Source organism: Epinephelus fuscoguttatus, linkage group LG17 (genome assembly GCF_011397635.1).
Source record: "Epinephelus fuscoguttatus linkage group LG17, E.fuscoguttatus.final_Chr_v1".
Taxonomy (NCBI): Eukaryota; Metazoa; Chordata; class Actinopteri; order Perciformes; family Serranidae; genus Epinephelus; species Epinephelus fuscoguttatus.
The window spans coordinates 42,537,118-42,559,332 of NC_064768.1; the positions used below are offsets into that span (position 1 = coordinate 42,537,118).

At 44.0% G+C, this 22,215-nt stretch overlaps 1 protein-coding gene across 1 annotated transcript in view; it reads left to right on the plus strand.

Annotated features, from left to right (window-relative positions):
- hsf1 (heat shock transcription factor 1) overlaps positions 1-22,000 on the plus strand; it is a 28,651-nt gene extending 6,651 nt beyond the window's left edge. Inside the window, exons 2-15 of the mRNA XM_049602630.1 lie at positions 425-533; positions 2,795-2,931; positions 5,022-5,146; positions 5,248-5,323; positions 5,460-5,521; positions 6,844-6,922; positions 7,014-7,132; positions 8,388-8,569; positions 9,857-10,001; positions 13,726-13,797; positions 17,835-17,940; positions 18,028-18,081; positions 20,567-20,624; positions 21,371-22,000. Of these exons, the coding sequence (XP_049458587.1) occupies positions 425-533; positions 2,795-2,931; positions 5,022-5,146; positions 5,248-5,323; positions 5,460-5,521; positions 6,844-6,922; positions 7,014-7,132; positions 8,388-8,569; positions 9,857-10,001; positions 13,726-13,797; positions 17,835-17,940; positions 18,028-18,081; positions 20,567-20,624; positions 21,371-21,558 (1,512 nt within the window). The 3' untranslated portion in view covers positions 21,559-22,000. The remainder of the gene's footprint in view (positions 1-424; positions 534-2,794; positions 2,932-5,021; positions 5,147-5,247; positions 5,324-5,459; positions 5,522-6,843; positions 6,923-7,013; positions 7,133-8,387; positions 8,570-9,856; positions 10,002-13,725; positions 13,798-17,834; positions 17,941-18,027; positions 18,082-20,566; positions 20,625-21,370) is intronic.
- Positions 22,001-22,215: the final 215 nt, after the last annotated feature.

Genomic DNA, 22,215 nt, shown 5'->3' on the forward strand with positions numbered 1-22,215 from the left:
TTAGTGTGAGTGTTCTCTGAATGTTCTCTCAGTGTTCTCTGAATGTTTTCTGAGTGCTCTCTCAGTGTTCTCTGAGTGTTCACTCAGTGTTCTCTCAGTGCTCTCTCAGTGTTCTCTGAATGTTCTTTGAGTGTTCTCTGAGTTTTCTTTGAGTGTTCTCTGAATGCTCTCTCAGTGTTCTCTGAGTGTTCTCTCAGTGTTCTCTGAATGCTCTCTCAGTGTTCTCTGAGTGTTCTCTCAGTGTTCTCTGAATGTTCTCAGTGTTCTCTGAGTGTTCTCAGTGTTCTCTGAGTGTTCTCAGTGTTCTCTGAATGTTCTCAGTGTTCTCTGAGTGTTCTCAGTGTTCTCTCAGTGTTCTCTGTATGCTCTCTCAGTGTTCTCTGAATGTTCTTTGAGTGTTCTCTGAATGTTCTGTGTGTTTCAGAGTGGAACCAGTTTCCATGTGTTCGATCAGGGTCGATTCTCTAAAGAAGTTTTACCAAAGTTCTTCAAACACAACAACATGGCGAGTTTCATCCGACAGCTCAACATGTGTGAGTATAAACAACCTTTATATTTATACATGTTTATATTTGTTTAATACTAACCAATGTTATAAACATGGTCATGATGGTTAATATATACAAATATAAACATGGTCACATTGGTTAATATATACAAATATAAACATGGGGTCACGTTGGTTAATAATAATAAATGTAAACATGGTACATTGGTTAATATATATTCAAATATAAACATGGTCACGTTGGTTAATAATAATAAATATAAACATGGTACACTGGTTAATATATATTCAAATATAAACATGGTACATTGGTTAATATATATTCAAATATAAACATGGTACACTGGTTAATATATATTCAAATATAAACATGGTACACTGGTTCATGGTACGTTGGTTAATATATATAAATATAAACATGGTCACGTTGGTTAATAATAATAAATGTAAACATGGTACATTGGTTAATATATACAGTACAGGCCAAAAGTTTGGACACACCTTCTCATTCAATGCGTTTTCTTTATTTTCATGACTATTTACATTGTAGATTCTCACTGAAGGCATCAAAACTATGAATGAACACATGTGGAGTTATGTACTTAACAAAAAAAGGTGAAATAACTGAAAACATGTTTTATATTCTAGTTTCTTCAAAATAGCCACCCTTTGCTCTGATTACTGCTTTGCACACTCTTGGCATTCTCTCCATGAGCTTCAAGAGGTAGTCACCTGAAATGGTTTCCACTTCACAGGTGTGCCTTATCAGGGTTAATTAGTGGAATTTCTTGCTTTATCAATGGGGTTGGGACCATCAGTTGTGTTGTGCAGAAGTCAGGTTAATACACAGCCGACAGCCCTATTGGACAACTGTTAAAATTCATATTATGGCAAGAACCAATCAGCTAACTAAAGAAAAACGAGTGGCCATCATTACTTTAAGAAATGAAGGTCAGTCAGTCCGGAAAATTGCAAAACTTTAAATGTGTCCCCAAGTGGAGTCACGCAAAACCATCAAGCGCTACAACGAAACTGGCACACATGAGGACCGACCCAGGAAAGGAAGACCAAGAGTCACCTCTGCTTCTGAGGATAAGTTCATCCGAGTCACCAGCCTCAGAAATCGCAAGTTAACAGCAGCTCAGATCAGAGACCAGATGAATGCCACACAGAGTTCTAGCAGCAGACCCATCTCTAGAACAACTGTTAAGAGGAGACTGCGCGAATCAGGCCTTCATGGTCAAATAGCTGCTAGGAAACCACTGCTAAGGAGAGGCAACAAGCAGAAGAGATTTGTTTGGGCCAAGAAACACAAGGAATGGACATCAGACCAGTGGAAATCTGTGCTTTGGTCTGATGAGTCCAAATTTGAGATCTTTGGTTCCAACCGCCGTGTCTTTGTGAGACGCAGAAAAGGTGAACGGATGGATTCCACATGCCTGGTTCCCACTGTGAAGCATGGAGGAGGAGGTGTGATGGTGTGGGGGTGTTTTGCTGGTGACAAAATTCAAAATTGAAGGCACACTGAACCAGCATGGCTACCACAGCATCCTGCAGCGACATGCCATCCCATCCGGTTTGCGTTTAGTTGGATGATCATTTATTTTTCAACAGGACAATGACCCCAAACACACCTCCAGGCTGTGTAAGGGCTATTTGACCAAGAAGGAGAGTGATGGAGTGCTGCGGCAGATGACCTGGCCTCCACAGTCACCGGACCTGAACCCAATGGAGATGGTTTGGGGTGAGCTGGACCGCAGAGTGAAGGCAAAGGGGCCAACAAGTGCTAAACACCTCTGGGAACTCCTTCAAGACTGTTGGAAAACCATTTCAGGTGACTACCTCTTGAAGCTCATGGAGAGAATGCCAAGAGTGTGCAAAGCAGTAATCAGAGCAAAGGGTGGCTATTTTGAAGAAACTAGAATATAAAACATGTTTTCAGTTATTTCACCTTTTTTTGTTAAGTACATAACTCCACATGTGTTCATTCATAGTTTTGATGCCTTCAGTGAGAATCTACAATGTAAATAGTCATGAAAATAAAGAAAACGCACTGAATGAGAAGGTGTGTCCAAACTTTTGGCCTGTACTGTATTCAAATATAAACATGGTACATTGATTAATATATATTCAAATATAAACATGGTACACTGGTTCATGGTACGTTGGTTAATACAAATGTAAACATGGTACGTCGGTTAATATAAATATAAAAATTGTGGCAGTGTTTATATTTGTGTATATTAACAAACCAAAGATGTTTAAATATTTGTTTTTTTCTCTCAGACGGGTTCCGTAAGGTGGTCCACATTGAACAGGGGGGTTTGGTGAAACCAGAACGAGACGACACCGAGTTCCAACATCCGTTCTTCATCAGAGGACAAGAACACCTGCTGGAGAACATCAAACGCAAGGTCACCAATGTAAGTACCTGTGACACCCTTACACCTGTACACCTGGGCCCTGTTTCACAGAGCAGGCTCAACAAACTCTGATCCTGAACCTGATCCTGATCTCTGAGCTGACTGAGCCTGAGCTGAGAAACAGAGCAGCTGATCAGAATCAGTTCAATCAGCTCTGAGTCTGTTCAGCCTGAGGGAAGCTGGTTCACAGTGAGCACCAACAGACATCATCAGTAGAGTGCAGATAACATGACTCTCAGAGACAGGAAGTGGAGTTAAAAGCAGAGCCACTGATTTCATCCAAAACTGAATCAGAGATTTGAAGACATGAAAAATCAATGTGCTCCATCAGCTGAACAGAGTGAGGTGTGATGGGAACAGCCTGCAGAGCGTGTTCACATGTGAAGTGATGTGATGTCATGTGATGAGGTCATGTGTCTAACATACAGAAACATGTTTCTATCTTAACAGTGTTCATATATTTGAATATAATTTATTCAGCTGTAATGTGATGGAGCCCAAACACACTGGGCACAAACTCAACATCAAACACACAGCTATCAAACAGACTGGAACTGATCCTGGACGTCATGACGACGTGGACACCAGGCTGATGGAGCTATTATGGGATGTTGAGTCCCATCAATGAGCCAGTTCCATCTTTGAATAGATGACGTCTTGATCAATGACCTCATCATGTGTCCAGGTAGATTCATTTCTCATCAACACTGACACACCTGCAGTTCTGTGTTTACAGATTAATTGTTGGGCTTTTATTTCCTTTAATGTCAGGACAGCATAACGTTATGGGGAGAGAGGGAACGACATGTAGCACAGGACAGCAGGCTGGGTTTGAACCCACGGCCGCTGCATCAAGGACTAAGCTCCCATACTTAGGGCGCCCGCTCCATCCACTGAGCTACCGATGACCCGTAGGACTTGTCCTTGATAATGGACTGTGATTTATGTCCAGGGAAAACCACAACAAGGGTCCAAAGTCTTTTCAGAGCCAGAGACACTTTTCTTACGGGCCGACAAACCGCTGTCTCTCTGATGTGTTCAGTGTCTCTGATGTTATAAAGAAAAGAATCAAAGGACAATGCATAAAATGTGCTGTGATGATAATGTAAATCCAGGATGTGTAATATGTGATATATGTGGGTGGAACAGATTGTTAGATAAATGACAGAGTGTGAGGTCAAACAGTATCTTTCATACAGACACTCCTCCAGGGAGACATCCAAACAGGCTCTAATCACCTTCTCCTTACACAACAGCCTCTGAATACACTGGGCCTCAACCTCCACCACTTCATTCACTAAAGGACACGCCATGTTTCTACTTCCTGCTACACGCTCAGCCTCAGGCTGACATGAAGCAAACCTGTGACTCAGCAGGTTAGCTTCACAGAGTGTGTTGCCATAGTAACTAGGGGTGTAATGATACATCGATCCACATCGATACATTGATTAATTGATTAATGATCCAATTGCATCGATGCAAAATGAAAACATCGATCCATATCGTCATCATAAAGATACACCTTTATTTTGAAATTCACATAGCACGTCTGTGTCACCATTTTAGTGAACAGGTCTATTTTTATTATTTTTTTGTTACAGAAGAATACTGTTTTTCATTTAAATGCCTGATACCTGGAAGAGCTCAGAAATAAAATGGTCAAGTCATATTCTAGTTGTTTTTGTGAGTTGATGTAAATGATTGTGTTTGATGGGCATATGATATTGCATCATGTTGATCACAGGCTCCTGAATCGAATCGAATCGAAATCGTATCGTGACAGACTTTGTGATATCGGCAAAACATTGTATCGTCACCCCTAATAGTAACTGACTCAGGATTACACTGAGCTGGCTTTGTGAAACAGAAAACTCAGAGTTTGATCTCAGGCTGAACAAACTCAGAGTTTGATCTCAGGCTGAACAAACTCAGAGTTTGATCTCAGGCTGAACAAACTCAGAGTTTTCACTGATCCTGTTTTCTGAAATAGGACTCTGAACAACACACCTGTGCACACACTGTTCATAACTGTTAACCTGCTGACTTGTTCTGGTTTCCATGGTAACAGTATGTTTCTCTCTGTGGCTCAGGTGTCATCTGTGCGTCAGGAGGAAGTGAAGATGTCAGCAGAGGATGTGAACAAGATCCTGAGCGACGTCCAGCTGATGAAGGGGAAACAGGAAACCATTGACTCGAGGATTATCACCATGAAACAGTGAGAACACAGCTCAGTCAGCAGTCAGCAGGGTCTGTGGAGCTGGTCCAGCCGTCAGCAGTGTCCTCACTACATTCAGTGTCCCTGTTTGTGTGTTTTAGTGAGAATGAGGCTCTGTGGAGAGAAGTGGCCAGTCTGAGACAGAAACACGCTCAGCAACAGAAGGTCGTGAACAAGGTAATCAGTACACCAATACATTCATATACCCACTCATTATGTTAGCATATTAGCATCATCATCTCAGCCTCTATCTGAGCCAGTTACAACAACAATAATGATGATGATGATGATAATGAAGTGTCTGTGTCCACAGTTGATCCAGTTCCTGGTGTCTCTGGTTCAGTCCAACAGGATGTTGGGAGTCAAGAGAAAACTGTACGTTTACTACACAATGTATTTACATATATACTGTAAGCCAGTAGTTAGCATACTGTTAGCAGAGTGTTAGTGTACTGTTAGCATACTGTAAGCGTACTGTTAGCGTACTGTTTGCCAACAGTTAGCATACTGTTAGCGCATTGTTAGCATACTGTTAGCCAACAGTCAGCATATTGTAAGCAAACAGTTAGCATACTGTTAGCCATCAGTTAGCATACTGTTAGCACATTGTTAGCATACTGTTAGCCAACAGTTAGTATACTATTAGCACACTGTTAGCCAACAGTCAGCATATTGTTAGCATACTGTTAGCCAACAGTTAACATATTGTTAGCAAACAGTTAGTATATTGTTAGCATACTGTTAGCATATTGTTAGCATACTGTTAGTGTACTGTTAGCATACAGTTAGCGTGCTGTAATAAAATAAAATAATCTAAACTAAGCACAAAAAGTAGGGAAATGTGTGTTTGGTAGATTATTTCTTTGTTGTAACGAAGCTTCTTGTCAATAATATTGGGGGCGGCAGTAGCTCAGTCTATAGGGACTTGGGTTGGGAACCGGAGGGTCGCCTGTTCAAGTCCCCGTCCGGACCAAAATATGGAGCGTAAACTGATAGCTGGAGAGGTGCCAGTTCACCTCCTGGGCACTGCCCAGGAATAAACAGGCTTTCCAACGGTATAAGATTTATTGACAAGAGGCTTCGTTACAACAAAGAAATAATCTACCAACACTTAGTTTAGAATTAATAATCAAAATGATCTATAAGAAAACACCAGTTGTGGTTCAGTGTGTCTCAGCAGCTCTCTGTCTCTGTCTCTGTCTCTGTCTGTCTCTGACCCTATCTCTGTCCCTGTCTGTCTCTGTCCCTGTCTGACTCTGTCTGTCTGTCTCTGTCTGTTTCTGACTCTCTCTCTTTCTCTCTCTCTCTCTGTCTCTCTCTCTCTTTCTCTCTCTCTCTCTCTCTGTCTCTCTCTCTCTCTCTGTCTCATTGTGTCATGTGGATTACTGTTAATTTATCATGCTGATCTGTTCTGTACAACATCTATTGCACGTCTGTCCGTCCTGGAAGAGGGATCCCTCCTCAGTTGCTCTTCCTGAGGTTTCTACCGTTTTTTCCCTGTTAAAGGGTTTTTTGGGGAGTTTTTCCTGATCAGCTGTGAGGGTCATAAGGACAGAGGGATGTCGTATGCTGTAAAGCCCTGTGAGGCAAATTGTGATTTGTGATATTGGGCTGTATAAATAAAATTGATTGATTGATTGATTGATTGATGATCTCTGTCTCTGTCTCTGTCTCTCTCTCTCTCTCTCTCTCTGCAGACCTCTGATGCTCAATGACTCTAGCTCCGCCCACTCCATGCCCAAATACAGTCGACCGCTCTCATTGGAGCACATGCAGGTAACGTGTGTCTGACTCACCTGTCCATGTCCATGTTGACACCTGAGCAGGTATGAAGTGTGTGTGTGTGTGTGTGTGTGTATGTTTTCAGGCTGCAGCCAGTCTGTTCTCCGCAGACGCCACGCTGACCTCTGGACCAATCATCTCTGACATCACAGACCTGACCACGCCCCCAGCTGACAGTGTCATCAGTGATTGGACGGATGCAGGGTGAGATCCAATCAAACCATTTCCCATGTAGTCAGTGTTTTTTTTACTTTATCGTATTCTAAAGTTCGTACAGTGACAAAGACTGAGCTCATGACATCATCAGGAGAAGGTCAAGATGAAGGACAGGAGTGATCCAATGTCTGATGAAGGTCACTGAAGAAGGTCATGGTTTGATGAAGGTCACTATCTGATGGTCACATCTGATGAGGGTTACCGTCTGATGAAGGTCACCATCTGATGGTCACCCTCTGATGATGGTCACCCTCTGATGAAGGTCACCATCTGATGAAGGTCACCATCTGGTGAAGGTCTCCATCTGATGGTCCCTGCCTGATGAAGGTCATGGTTTGATGGACACCAATTGCTTCAAGTCACTACTGATGAAGGTCACTGTCTGATGATGATCACCATTTGATGAAGGTTACTGTCTGGTGAAGGTCACCCTTTGATGGTCACTGTCTGATGAAGGTCACCATGTGATGAAGTTTATGGTTTTATGAAGGTCATCAACTGCTTAATGTCAGTCTGATAAAGGTCACCATCTGATGATGGTCACTGTCTGAAGGTCACTAACTGCTTAAGGATACTGTTTGATGAAAGTCACAGTGATGAAGTTCACCATCTGATGAAGATCTCTGTCTAATGAAGGTCACAGTCTGATGATCATTTTTTGATGAAGACCACAGTCTGACGAAGGTTACCGTCTGATGAAGGTCTCCGTCTGATGGTCACCATCTGATAAAGGACACTGTCTGATGAAGGTCACCATCTGATGAAGGTTGCCGTTCGATTGTCACCGTCTGATGAAGGTCATAGTTTGATGAAGGTCACTAACTGGTTAAGGTCACTGTCTGACAAAGGTCATCATTTGATGTAAGTCACCAACTGCTTAAGGCACTGTCTGATGAAGGTCACCATCAGATGAAGGTCACCGTCTGATGAAAGATGCCGTTCGATTGTCACCGTCTGATGAAGGTCATAGTTTGATGAAGGTCAACTACTGCTTAAGGTCACTATCTGATGAAGGTCATCGTCTGATGAAGGTCACTATCTGTTGAAGGTTATTATCTGATGAAGGTCACTGGCTGATGAAGGTCACTGTCTGATGAACGTCACTATTTGACAGAGGTCACATCACTGACCGCTAACTTCACTGTCAGTCTGTAAAGGGCGTTACCAACAGGTCATGGTCATGTAGCGCTGAAATCATCCTGTTTCCTGTCTGACAGCTAATCATCTTCTGTTCCTCCTGCAGAGACAGTCAATCAGTGAATGTCAAAGAGGAGCCCTCCAGTCCTGAGGTGGAGGTGTGTCCTGTTCTGGAGGGTGTGACTACACCTGTGGACACGCCTCTCTCCCCCACCACTTTCATCAACTCCATCCTACAGGACAACGAGATGCCAATTAACACCTCCACCCCCACCACACCTCCAACAGGTAATACCACACCTCCACCACACCTTCAGCAGGTAACACCACGCCTCTACCACACCTCCACCCCACCACACCTCCAACAGGTAACACCACACCTTCAGCAGGTAACACCACACCTCTACCACACCTCCACCCCACCACACCTCCAACAGGTAACACCACACCTCCACCACACCTTCAGCAGGTAACACCACACCTTTACCACACCTCCACCCCACCACACCTTCAGCAGGTAACACCACACCTCTACCACACCTCCACCCCACCACACCTCCAACAGGTAACACCACACCTCCACCCCACCACACCTTCGGCAGGTAACAGCACACCTCTACCACACCACACCTCCAACAGGTAACACCACACCTCCACCCCCACCACGCCTCCAACAGGAAACACCACACCTCCACCCCCACCACACCTCCAACAGGTAACACCATGCCTCCACCAGGTAACACCGCATCCTCAGCAGGTAACACCACACCTCCACCAGGTAACACCACACCTCCACCCCCACGACGCCTGCACCAGGTAACACCACACCTCCAGTAGTTAACACCACACCTCTACCACACCGCCACCCCCACCATATCTCCACCAGGTAACACCACACCTCTACCAGGTAACACCACACCTCCACCATACCTCCACCCCCACCACACCTCCACCAGATGACACCACACCTTCAACTGATAACACCACATCCCCACCAGGTAACACCACACCCCCACCAGGTAACACCACACCCCCACCAGGTAACACCACACCTCCAACTGGTAGTACCACACTTCCACCAGGTAACACCACACTTGTACCACACCGCCACCCCACCACATCTCCACCAGGTAACACCACACCTCCACCAGGTAACACCACACCTCTACCACACCGCCACCCCCACCATATCTCCACCAGGTAACACCACACCTCCAGTAGTTAACACCACACCTCTACCACACCGCCACCCCCACCATATCTCCACCAGGTAACACCACACCTCCAGTAGTTAACACCACACCTCTACCACACCGCCACCCCCACCATATCTCCACCAGGTAACACCACACCTCTACCAGCTAACACCATACCTCCACCCCCACCACACTCCCACCAGGTGACACCACACCTTCAACTGGTAGTACCACACTTCCACCAGGTAACACCATACCTCCAACTGGTAACACCACACCTCCAACAAAATGAATGAATGACTGAAATTATTGATGATTGTCAGCAGATCAACGTCTCCTCTCTGTACTGTCCTCGTCTCGTTGTGTCTCTTTCCTCCAGTAAGTCCCATTGTTGTGATAAGCTCTGCCTCCACCGGGCCACTCCCTGCAGCTCCAGCCAGCCAATCACCTGCGTCCGTTCCCACCTCTAACTCCGCTCCAACCAAACCTCCGCAGAAATGTCAGACCGTTGCCTGTATCGACAGGTAAGTCACCTGTCAGACAACAGTGTCTCCAACACTTCCACAGTGTCCCAACCCTGTCCTGACTGTCCCCGACATGTCCACAGTGTCCCAACCCTGTTCTGACTGTCTCTGACATGTCCACAGTGTTCCAACCCCATCCTGACTGTCCCCAACATGTCCACAGTGTCCCAACGCCGTTCTGACTGTCCCCGACATGTCCACAGTGTTCCAACCCCGTTCTGACTGTCCCGACATGTCCTGATGACTGTCCCACCATGTCCTGATTGTCCTCAACATGTCTAGACTGTCCCCAACATGTCCACAGTGTCACCACCACATCCTGTCTGTCCTCAGCATGCCCAGATTGTCCCCAACATGTCTTGACTGTCCCCAACTCGTCCTGACGACTGTCCCGACGACTGTCCCCACCACGTTCTGATTGTCCTCAACCTGTCTAGACTGTCCCCAACACGTCCTGATGACTGTCCTCACCACGTCCTGACTGTCCTCAACATGCCCAGATTGTCCCCAACATGTTTTGATTGTCCCCAAGTCGTCCTGATGACTGTCCCCACCACGTTCTGATTGTCCTCAACATGTCTAGACTGTCCCCAGCATGTCCTGATGACTGTCCCCACCACGTCCTGACGACTGTCCCTACCACGTTCTTACTGTCCTCAACATGTCTAGACTGTCCCCAACACGTCTAGACTAGTGTTGCAAGGTATACTGGTACCAACGGTAGACCGTGATACTAAACCACCACGGTACATATGATACCATAATGTTGGAGCACCGTAGTACTGCGGTACCTCATGGAACCACTACTGTGAGATAAGATCAGAGTCCAATCACAAGAGGGTGAGTGTCCATGCGCTGTCCAATAACGACATGCGCTGGCCACCTGGCACTCAACATGCTGCTGCAGTGGTTTGTTTTCCAGTGACATGTCAGGTATTAGCTGAGCTACTGAGTATCTTTAAGCAGTGAAAGTTACTATTTATTTCTTTTTACTTGTAGGCTAGATTTGTTTATACAGTGCCCTCCAAAAGTATTGGAACCGTGAGTCCAATTCGTTTACGTTTGTTGTAGACTGAAAACATTTGGGTTTGACATCAAAAGATGAATATGGGACAAGAGATCAACATTTCAGTTTTTATTTCCAGGTATGTACATCTGGATCTGATACACAACTTAGAAGATAGCATTATTTGTAATGGAACACAAAATTTTTAGGTGAGCAAAAGTATTGGAACATATAAACTTAAAATAGATTAAAGTGAATGAGACTTAATATTTAGTTGCAAATCCTTTGCTTTCAGTAACTGCATCAGGCCTGTGACCCACTGACATCACCAACCTTTTGCATTCTTCTTTTGTGATGCTCTTCCAGGCTTTCACCGCAGCCTCTTTCAGTTGTTGTTTGTTTTGGGGGGTTACTCCCTTCAGTCTCCTCTTCAGCAGGTAAAATGCATGCTCTATTGGGTTTAAGTCTGGAGACTGACTTGGCCAGTCTAAAACCTTCCACTTCTTGCCCCTGATGAACTCCTTTGTTGTTTTGGCAGTGTGTTTTGGGTCGTTATCTTGCTGCATGATGAAGGATCTCCCAATCAGTTTGGTTGCATCTTTCTTTAAATTAGCAGACAAAATGTTTCTGTAGACTTCTGAGTTCATTTTGCTGCTGCCATCATGTGTTACATCATCAATGAAGATGAAAGAGCCCGTCCCAGAAGAAGCCATGCAAGCCCACGCCATGACATTACCTCCACCGTGTTTCACAGATGAGCTTGTATGTTTGGGATCATGAGCAGATCCTTTCTTTCTCCAAACTTTCGCCTTTCCGTCACTTTGGAAAAAGTTAATTTTTGTCTCATCAGTCCATAAAACTTTTTCCCAGAATTTTTGAGGCTCATCTCTGTACCTTTTGGCAAATTCCAGCCTGGCCTTCCTATTCTTCTTGCTAATGAGTGGTTTGCATCTTCTGGTGTAGCCTCTGTACTTCTGTTCATGAAGTCTTCTGCCAACAGTAGATTGTGATACCTTCACTCCTGCCCTCTGGAGGTTGTTGCTGATGTCACTAACAGTTGTTTTAGGGTCTTTCTTTACAGCTCTCACAATGTTTCTGTCATCAACTGCTGATGTTTTCCTTGGTCTACCTGTTCGACGTCTGTTGCTTAGTACACCAGTGGTTTCTTTCTTCTTCAGGACATTCCAAATGGTTGTACTGGCTATGGCCAATGTTTGTGCAATGGCTCTGATTGATTGTCCATCTTCTCACAATTGCTTCTTTTTCACCCATAGACAGCTCTCTGGTTTTCATGTTGGTTCCACCTCTAAATGCAGTCTGCACAGGCAAAATCTATCGTACCCAATCTGAAACTGAGCTCAGACATTCAGTGCTATTTATTGTTTGAATAATCAATGTAACTGGGAGACACCTGGGCAACAAAACACACCTGTCAGTGACATGTTCCAATACTTTTGCTTTCATGAAAAATGGGTGGGTTCAAACAAAAGGTGCTATCTTCTAAGTTGTGTATCAGATCCAGATGTAAATACCTGGAAATAAAAGCTGAAATGTTGATCTCTTGTCCCATATTCATCTTTTGATGTCAAACCCAAATATTTTCAGTCTACAACAAAAATAAAGGAATTGGCCTCACTGTTCCAATACTTTTGGAGGGCACTGTACATGCTACAGTGATTTGTTTTCCACAGAGCTCTATGGTGAGAGCATTTTACTCACATTTACGACTAAAACTAGTTTTGTGCAAGCAAAAGAAATCATTCAGGAGCACGCTGTGCATGAGTACAGATTTCAACCAGCAGCAGAAACGAAAGGCGAATCCTGCTGGTTGTGGGTTGAACGGGGGTCACAGACGCCGTATTCCTGTCAAATACGGCGGCCATAGTGCTCCGCGGCACAAGATAATGGCTTACCGGTGACTGAGAAGCCCGGCTCCAGGTCCAATAAGTTTTCGTCGATGTCATGACTGCCCAGAGGTACCTGAACAGCCGAGGCGTGGCGGCACACAGGTATGTGAGCTGTTCACATTTCTCTCTTTGTGGCAGGTAACGGTCCACAAACCTAACCGCACTTTAGGGACTGTTCTTTACTTATGAAGGGACTGTTCTTTACTTGTCAGGGGAGGAGGGTGGCTGGTTGATTTTTATTTCATTTATTTATTTTATTTTGATGCCCCCTATGTTAATCACTTATTGATGCTGTTTTTGAAGTATGAATAAGTCAATAAGTAATTTATTCCATTGAAATATCATTGATGTATTATAGAAAAGTGATTTATCTTTTTATAAATGACAAAAGGCACATCTGCCTCATTTTTGCCGTGGTATTGTGATACTACTCAGATCCGTGATAATTTCACTGGTATCGTACCGTGGGTCCCAAATTTGGTACTGTGACAACACTAGTCTAGACTGTCCCCAGCACATCCTGACTGCCCCCAACATGTCTTGACAACTGTCCCTATCCTGAATGAATAAGACCCCTGACCTTTACCCTCATGGTTGTCCCTCATTTATTGTCTCTGCATAGTCTTTGTCCCCCTCTTTCATGTCAACCCTCCAGATATGGTCCCAGACCGTACGCATCCAGAATACATGTCACCTGTGACAGAATTTTAAAGATGTCTTTATTCAAAGGTTGTAGATCATGTGTGTTCTCAGATGGTAGCTACTTTTGAACATCTCAGATGTGTTATTAAACCCCCTGTGCTTCCCTCAGACCCCGCCCCCCTCCCTCTGCAGGTGGATTCTCACCTGACGTTTGGCGCCTCGTGTCAACACGAGCTGACAAGTGAATCAATGAACTTCCATGATCCTTATCATTTGAAATATGAGTGACTTTTCCGGGATCAGTCTGGTGATGTGTTTCTTCTTGTCGGTGTGTTCAGACTCAAACCACATCAGTGAGCTGCCGCCCCACGTCTCTGGTCACGTTTTTATGTTAACCATCATCTAATCACATCTATCACATCCAGACGTTGCCTCATTCCCTCTTCCTGACCTTACAGTTCTCATACTCATAGAACTGAGGTTACATGCAGTAAATACTATAGAACTGAGGTGATGTTCAGTAACTACTGTAGAACCGAGGTTACGTCCAGTAACTACTGTAGAACTGAGGCTACATCCAGTAACCACCGTAGATTTGAGGTTATGTCCAGTAACTACTGTAGAACTGAGGCTACATCCAGTAACCACCGTAGATTTGAGGTTATGTCCAGTAACTACTGTGGAACTGAGGTTACGACCAGTAACTACGGTAGAACTGAAGTTAAGTCCAGTAACTGCTGTAGAGCTGAGGTTATGTTCAGTAACTGTTGTAGAGCTGAGGTTATGTCCAGTAACTGCCGTAGAACAGAAGTTACGTCCAGTAACTACTGTAGAGCTGAGGTTATGTCCAGTAACTGCCGTAGAACTGAGGTTATGTTCAGTAACTGTTGTAGAGCTGAGGTTATGTCCAGTAACTGTTGTTGAACTGAGGTTATGTTCAGTAACTGCCGTAGAACTGAGGTTATGTCCAGTAACTGCTGTAGAACTGAAGTTATGTTCAGTAACTGCCGTAGAACTGAGGTTATGTTCAGTAACTGTTGTTGAACTGAGGTTATGTTCAGTAACTGCTGTAGAACTGAGGTTATGTCCAGTAACTGCCGTAGAACTGAGGTTATGTTCAGTAACTGCCGTAGAACTGAGGTTATGTCCAGTAACTGCCGTAGAACTGAGGTTATGTTCAGTAACTGCCGTAGAACTGAGGTTATGTTCAGTAACTGCCGTAGAACTGAGGTTATGTTCAGTAACTGCCGTAGAACTGAGGTTATGTTCAGTAACTGTTGTAGAACTGAGGTTATGTTCAGTAACTGTTGTTGAACTGAGGTTATGTTCAGTAACTGCCGTAGAACTGAGGTTATGTTCAGTAACTGTTGTAGAACTGAGGTTATGTTCAGTAACTGCTGTAGAACTGAGGTTATGTTCAGTAACTGCCATAGAACTGAGGTTATGTTCAGTAACTGCCGTAGAACTGAGGTTATGTTCAGTAACTGTTGTAGAACTGAGGTTATGTTCAGTAACTGCTGTAGAACTGAGGTTATGTTCAGTAACTGCCGTAGAACTGAGGTTATGTTCAGTAACTGCTGTAGAACTGAGGTTATGTTCAGTAACTGCCATAGAACTGAGGTTATGTTCAGTAACTGTTGTTGAACTGAGGTTATGTTCAGTAACTGCCATAGAACTGAGGTTATGTTCAGTAACTGCCATAGAACTGAGGTTATGTTCAGTAACTGCCATAGAGCTGAGGTTATGTTCAGTAACTGTTGTAGAACTGAGGTTATGTTCAGTAACTGCTGTAGAACTGAGGTTATGTTCAGTAACTGCCATAGAACTGAGGTTATGTTCAGTAACTGCCGTAGAACTGAGGTTATGTTCAGTAACTGTTGTAGAACTGAGGTTATGTTCAGTAACTGCTGTAGAACTGAGGTTATGTTCAGTAACTGTTGTAGAACTGAGGTTATGTTCAGTAACTGCTGTAGAACTGAGGTTATGTTCAGTAACTGTTGTAGAACTGAGGTTATGTTCAGTAACTGCCGTAGAACTGAGGTTATGTTCAGTAACTGCCGTAGAACTGAGGTTATGTTCAGTAACTGCCATAGAACTGAGGTTATGTTCAGTAACTGTTGTAGAACTGAGGTTATGTTCAGTAACTGTTGTTGAACTGAGGTTATGTTCAGTAACTGCCGTAGAACTGAGGTTATGTTCAGTAACTGTTGTAGAACTGAGGTTATGTTCAGTAACTGTTGTAGAACTGAGGTTATGTTCAGTAACTGCTGTAGAACTGAGGTTATGTTCAGTAACTGCCATAGAACTGAGGTTATGTTCAGTAACTGTTGTTGAACTGAGGTTATGTTCAGTAACTGCCATAGAACTGAGGTTATGTTCAGTAACTGCCGTAGAACTGAGGTTATGTTCAGTAACTGTTGTAGAACTGAGGTTATGTTCAGTAACTGCTGTAGAACTGAGGTTATGTTCAGTAACTGCCATAGAACTGAGGTTATGTTCAGTAACTGCCGTAGAACTGAGGTTATGTTCAGTAACTGTTGTAGAACTGAGGTTATGTTCAGTAACTGCCATAGAACTGAGGTTATGTTCAGTAACTGCCGTAGAGCTGAGGTTATGTTCAATAACTGTTGTAGAACTGAGGTTATGTTCAGTAACTGCCATAGAGCTGAGGTTATGTTCAGTAACTGTTGTAGAACTGAGGTTATGTTCAGTAACTGCTGTAGAACTGAGGTTATGTTCAGTAACTGCCATAGAACTGAGGTTATGTTGAGTAACCTGCCGTGAGAACTGAGGTTATGTTCAGTAACTGTTGTAGAACTGAGGTTATGTTCAGTAACTGCTGTAGAACTGAGGTTATGTTCAGTAACTGTTGTAGAACTGAGGTTATGTTCAGTAACTGCCGTAGAACTGAGGTTATGTTCAGTAACTGTTGTAGAACTGAGGTTATGTTCAGTAACTGCCGTAGAGCTGAGGTTATGTTCAGTAACTGCCATAGAGCTGAGGTTATGTTCAATAACTGTTGTAGAACTGAGGTTATGTTCAGTAACTGTTGTAGAACTGAGGTTATGTTCAGTAACTGTTGTAGAACTGAGGTTATGTTCAGTAACTGCCGTAGAGCTGAGGTTATGTTCAGTAACTGTTGTAGAACTGAGGTTATGTTCAGTAACTGTTGTAGAACTGAGGTTATGTTCAGTAACTGCTGTAGAACTGAGGTTATGTTCAGTAACTGTTGTAGAACTGAGGTTATGTTCAGTAACTGCCGTAGAACTGAGGTTATGTTCAGTAACTGCTGTAGAACTGAGGTTATGTTCAGTAACTGTTGTAGAACTGAGGTTATGTTCAGTAACTGCTGTAGAACTGAGGTTATGTTCAGTAACTGCCGTAGAACTGAGGTTATGTTCAGTAACTGTTGTAGAACTGAGGTTATGTTCAGTAACTGTTGTAGAACTGAGGTTATGTTCAGTAACTGTTGTTGAACTGAGGTTATGTTCAGTAACTGCCGTAGAACTGAGGTTATGTTCAGTAACTGTTGTTGAACTGAGGTTATGTTCAGTAACTGCTGTAGAACTGAGGTTATGTTCAGTAACTGCCATAGAGCTGAGGTTATGTCCAGTAACTGTTGTAGCACTGCGGTTATATAGTAAAATATATATTCATAGTTAAGGTTAGTTTATACATGTGTGTATATATATATATATATATATATATATATATATATATATATGTATAGTTACGGCCAGTAACTGCTGTGATTTGTATCAAAAAGACTGTCCCAAACGCAACCTATCTGTTGTCCCAACATGTCAAGACAACTGTCCCAAACATGTCTTAACAACTGTCCCAACATGTCCAGACGACTGTCCCCAACGCGTCCATGTGTTTAACACCTGTTGCGTATTGTCAGACTCGTGGTCCGCTCACTCAGTCGAGCAACTCCAGTCTCTGTTGATTGGTTATTACTCCTGACATGTGACCAATCAACCTTCAGTAAGTGGGACACTGTATAAGACAGGAAGTAGAGTGTCCCTTAGTTCATTTGTTATGACTAATGACCTCATCACCACATTAGCCTCACATGATCATAGTGTTGTTATAATGTGGTCTCTATCATAGACTATCATAGACTCTGATGTCCGTCTTCAGCAGGAACCGATGCCCTGGACAGGAAGTGGACTGACACGTGGTGGTTTAAGTCTGAACCTGAGATTTAATGACAAGAAGAAAAACACCAGACTGATGCTGTGACTTTAAACCATGTGTCCGTCTCTTGTGTCTCAGGTCTGAACTGTCCAATCATGTCGACAGTATCGACAGCAGTCTAGAAAACCTGCAGAGCATCCTGAACACGCAAGCCTTCACCTTTGACACGTCTCCGCTCATGGAGGTCAGTCTGCCGGTGACGTCACGCTAGGGTCTGTACAAACACGTGTCAGGCAGTTTATATTCATTCAGTTTCTCTGTCTCTGTCCAGTTCTTCAGTACCTCCTGTCCCTCCGGAGACTTTGACCTTGACAGTCTGGACTCTGTGAGTGTGACACCTGATTTTTCTTATTTCCTGTCTGAGTGATTTTCACAATAAGAGCAAGTGATTCAACTCCTTAAGGTCCAGTACAGGCTGCTGTTGCTCTACTTCCTTCCTGAAGGATCTAGAACCCATGGCGGTCTGAAGGATCTAGAATCTATGGAAGTCTGAAGGATCTAGATCCCATGGTCGTCTGAAGGATCTTAAAACCCATGGTCGTCTGAAGGATCTAGAACCCATGGCGGTCTGAAGGATCTAAAACGCATGGTAGTCTGAAGGATCTACAGAAAACCCATTATTGTTTAAAGGATCTAGATCCCATGGTGGTTTTAAGGATTTCGAGAACCCATGGTGGCCTGCAGGATCTAGAACCCATGGTAGTCTAAAGGAGCTCGAATCCCTGGTAGTCAAATGGAGCTATAATCCATGGTGGCTCAAAGGATCTAGAACCCATGGTGGTCTGAAGGATCTAGAACCCATGGTTGTCTGAAGGATGTAGAAGTCATGGCAGGCTGAAGGATCTAGCCCATGGTGGTCTGAAGGATCTAGAATCCACTGTGGCCTGAAGGGTCTAGAACTCTTGGTGGTCTGAAGGACCTAGAACTTATGGTGATCTAAAGGATCTAGATCCTATGGTGGTTTAAAGGATCTAGAACCCATGGTTCTCGATCCCTCAAACCGCCATGTGTTCTAGATCTGTCAGACCACCATGGACCATCGAGAACCCATGGTGGTCTGAAGGTTTTAGAACCCATGTAAGTCTGAAAGAAGTAGACCCCGTGGTAGTCTGACGGCTTTAGAACCCATGGCATTCTGAAGAATTTAGAATCTATACTCATCTGAAGGATCTAGAACCCATGGTGGTTTGAAGGATCTAAAACGTATGGTAGTCTGAAGGATCTACAGAAAATGGTGGCCTGAAGGATGTAGAACCCATGGTGGTTTGAAGGATCTAGAACCCATGGTTGTCTGAAGGATCTAGAGCACATGGTGGTCTGAAGCATCTAGAACCCATGGTGGTTTGAAGAAACTAGAACACATGATGGTCTGAAGGATGTATAACCCATGGTGGCCTGAAGGATGTAGAACCCATGGTGGTTTGAAGGATCTAGAACCCATGGTTGTCTGAAGGATCTAGAGCACATGGTGGTCTGAAGCATCTAGAACCCATGGTGGTTTGAAGAAACTAGAACACATGATGGTCTGAAGGATGTATAACCCATGGTGGTCTGATGGATCTCGAATTCCTGTTAGTCTGAAGGGTCATGAACCCATGGTAGTTTGAAGGATCTAGAACCCATAGTGGTCTGATGGATCTAGAATCCGTGTAAGTCTAAAGGATTTGAAACCCATGGTGGTCTGAAGGATCTAGAGCCCCTGGTGGTTTGAAGAGTCTCGAACCCATTTTGGCCTGAAGGGTCTTGGATCCATGTTGGTCTGACGGATCTAGAACCCATGGTAGTCTGAAGGATCTGCAATCTATGGTGGTTTGAAGAATCTAGAACCCACGGTTGTGTGAAGGATCTAGAACTCATAGTGGTCTTAAGGATTTAGAACACATGGCGGTCAGAAGGATCTGGAACCCAGGGTGGTGTGAAGGATCTAAAATCCAGGGTAGTCTGAAGGATGTAGAAGCCATGGTGGTCTGAAGGATTTAGAACCCATAGTGGTCTAAAAGATTTAGAACACATGGTGGTCTGAATGATTTGGAACCCATAGTGGTCTGAAGGATTTAGAACTCATGGTGGTCTGAAGGATTTAGAACCCATAGTGGTCTGAAGGATTTAGAACACATGGTGGTTTGAAGGATCTAGAACAAATGGTGGTCTGAAGGATCTAGAACACATGGTGGTCTGAAGGATCTAGAACACATGCTGGTAAGGTAAAGGTAAAGTTCCACTGTTTGTCTGATGTTGAGTGCCAAGCAGGGAGGCAATGGGTCCAATTTTTATAGTCTTTGGTATGACCCGGTTGGGGATCAAACCCATGACCTCCCAGTCTCAGGGCGGACACTCTACTACTTGGCCACTGAGCTGGTTTGAAGGGTCTAGAACCCATGTTAGCCTGAAGGAGTTAGATCCCATGGTGGTGTGAAGGATCTAGAATCCATGGTAGTCTGAATGATGTAGAAGCCACGGTGGTCTGAAGGATTTAGAACCTTAGTTGGTCTGAATACATGTATGAACATGTTTGTTTTCTTTTTTTGTTTTAAAGATATTTTTCGGGCATTTTTAAGCCTTTAATCGATAGGACAGATGAGTGTGAAGGGGGAGAGAGAGAAGGAGAGACATGCAGCAAAGGGCCACAGGCCGGAGTCGAACCTGGGCCACTGCGGCAACAGCCTTGTACATGGGGCGCCTGCTCTATCCACTAAGCCACCGACGCCCCTTGTTTTCTAAATTCCACTTGTTGGCGTGTTGATGATGATGATGATGATGATGATGATGATGATGATGTTAGATGTGTGACCATGATGTCACTGTTTCAGCTGCTGTCTGAAGACGTTCCCAATGGAGATGACGGAAACACAAATGCCACCAACGCAGGTAACACACACACACACACACACACACACTAGGGCTGTCAAAAAAAAAAAAAAAAGTTCGAAATATATTCGAATATATAGATAGATATTTTTTTTTAAGTTCGAACCTAAATTTGATAATTAGAATATCATTAATAATTAATTAATACTATCAATAATGTTGTATATCACGGTGAGTCCCGTTTGGGTGGAGATGGCTCGCGCACAAGCCGGGCCAGAGAGGGACGCAGCGACGGAGGGAGAGGCGCCAACGGAGGAGTCCGCTGCACCAACACCACCCACTGCGCTGTCCGCGATGTGTGACCTGTTTGGGGAGACGTACAGGGAGAGTGTTGCACCTGCTGCCTCCCTGCCTACCCTTTCTGAAGAAGAGATGAAATGTTACCAGAATGAGACATCACTACGAGCCAGCCAGGATCCACTCTTGTGGTGGAAAACTACGCACTGAAGTATCCAAACATTGCTCAGATAGTGAGGCAGAAGTTGATCATACCTGACACTTCAGTGAGGTCAGAACGGGTGTTTTCATCCGAGTGTCACGTTCATATTGCGCCAGCAATAAGCATCTTATTTAAAAAAATAAAAATAATAATAATAAGTTAGAATATTATTCGAAATCAATTTCATGGTGCTTTTGACAGCCCTAACACACACACACACACACACACACTCACTCATCCTTCACTTCCTGTGAGGACCCTGACTTCTTGTCGTCATGGTGACTTTCTGCTCCTCTGATTGGTCCAGGGAAGCAGCTGGTGCAGTATACTGCCACACCTGCGCTGATGTCCGAACCAGCAGGCTCAAGTGAGGGCGGGGCCGACCTGCCCTCCCTGCTGGAGCTGGAGGCGGAGCCTTTCTTCGGCTCTGAACTGCCCACTGACGACCCAGACGCCGCTCTGCTAAGCCACACCCACCTGAACTCTGATCTCTGACATCACCGGGAGGGGGCGGGGTGTGGAATGTGACTGAGCAGTGACTCAACAGCAGCAATAGATGATGATGATGATGAAGTCAACCGATCAGCTGTAGATCAATCAGTAGATCAAAAGTCATGTTTTTATTCTTCTCTTTCTGTTTTTATTTTATTAGCTCTACGTTCTTCTTCGCTGCTTTGAGTAAACGCTGTCCTCAGAGAGCCAGGCTGTGACGTCACAGCCCAGGTGTTCTCTGCGCTGTGCATGCTGACGTCTTTGATTTCATGTGTAAAATATAAACAAATAAACAAACATATTTTTGGAGAGTTTATTATTGATGAGTCGTGTTGACTCAGCAGTGACCCCTGTTACCATGGAGATGACCTGGAAGCAGACAGACATGTATTGATCAGCTGTGATGTCATTGATCCATATTAAACACAGTTTGTTTCTTAGTGTCCATCTGAGTCTGTGTTTTGTTTACAGGTCTGATGATGGACCTGTTGCTTGGTTAAAATAAACAACAACAAATAAATACATACAAAACAAACAGCAGCAGGGGTTTGTTTCACAAAGCAGGTTTAGTGAAAACTCAGAGTCTGTTAACCCTGAAATGAGGGAAACTGAGTTTTCCGTTTCAGAAAGGGAGGTAACTCAAACCAGAGAAAGAGGGGT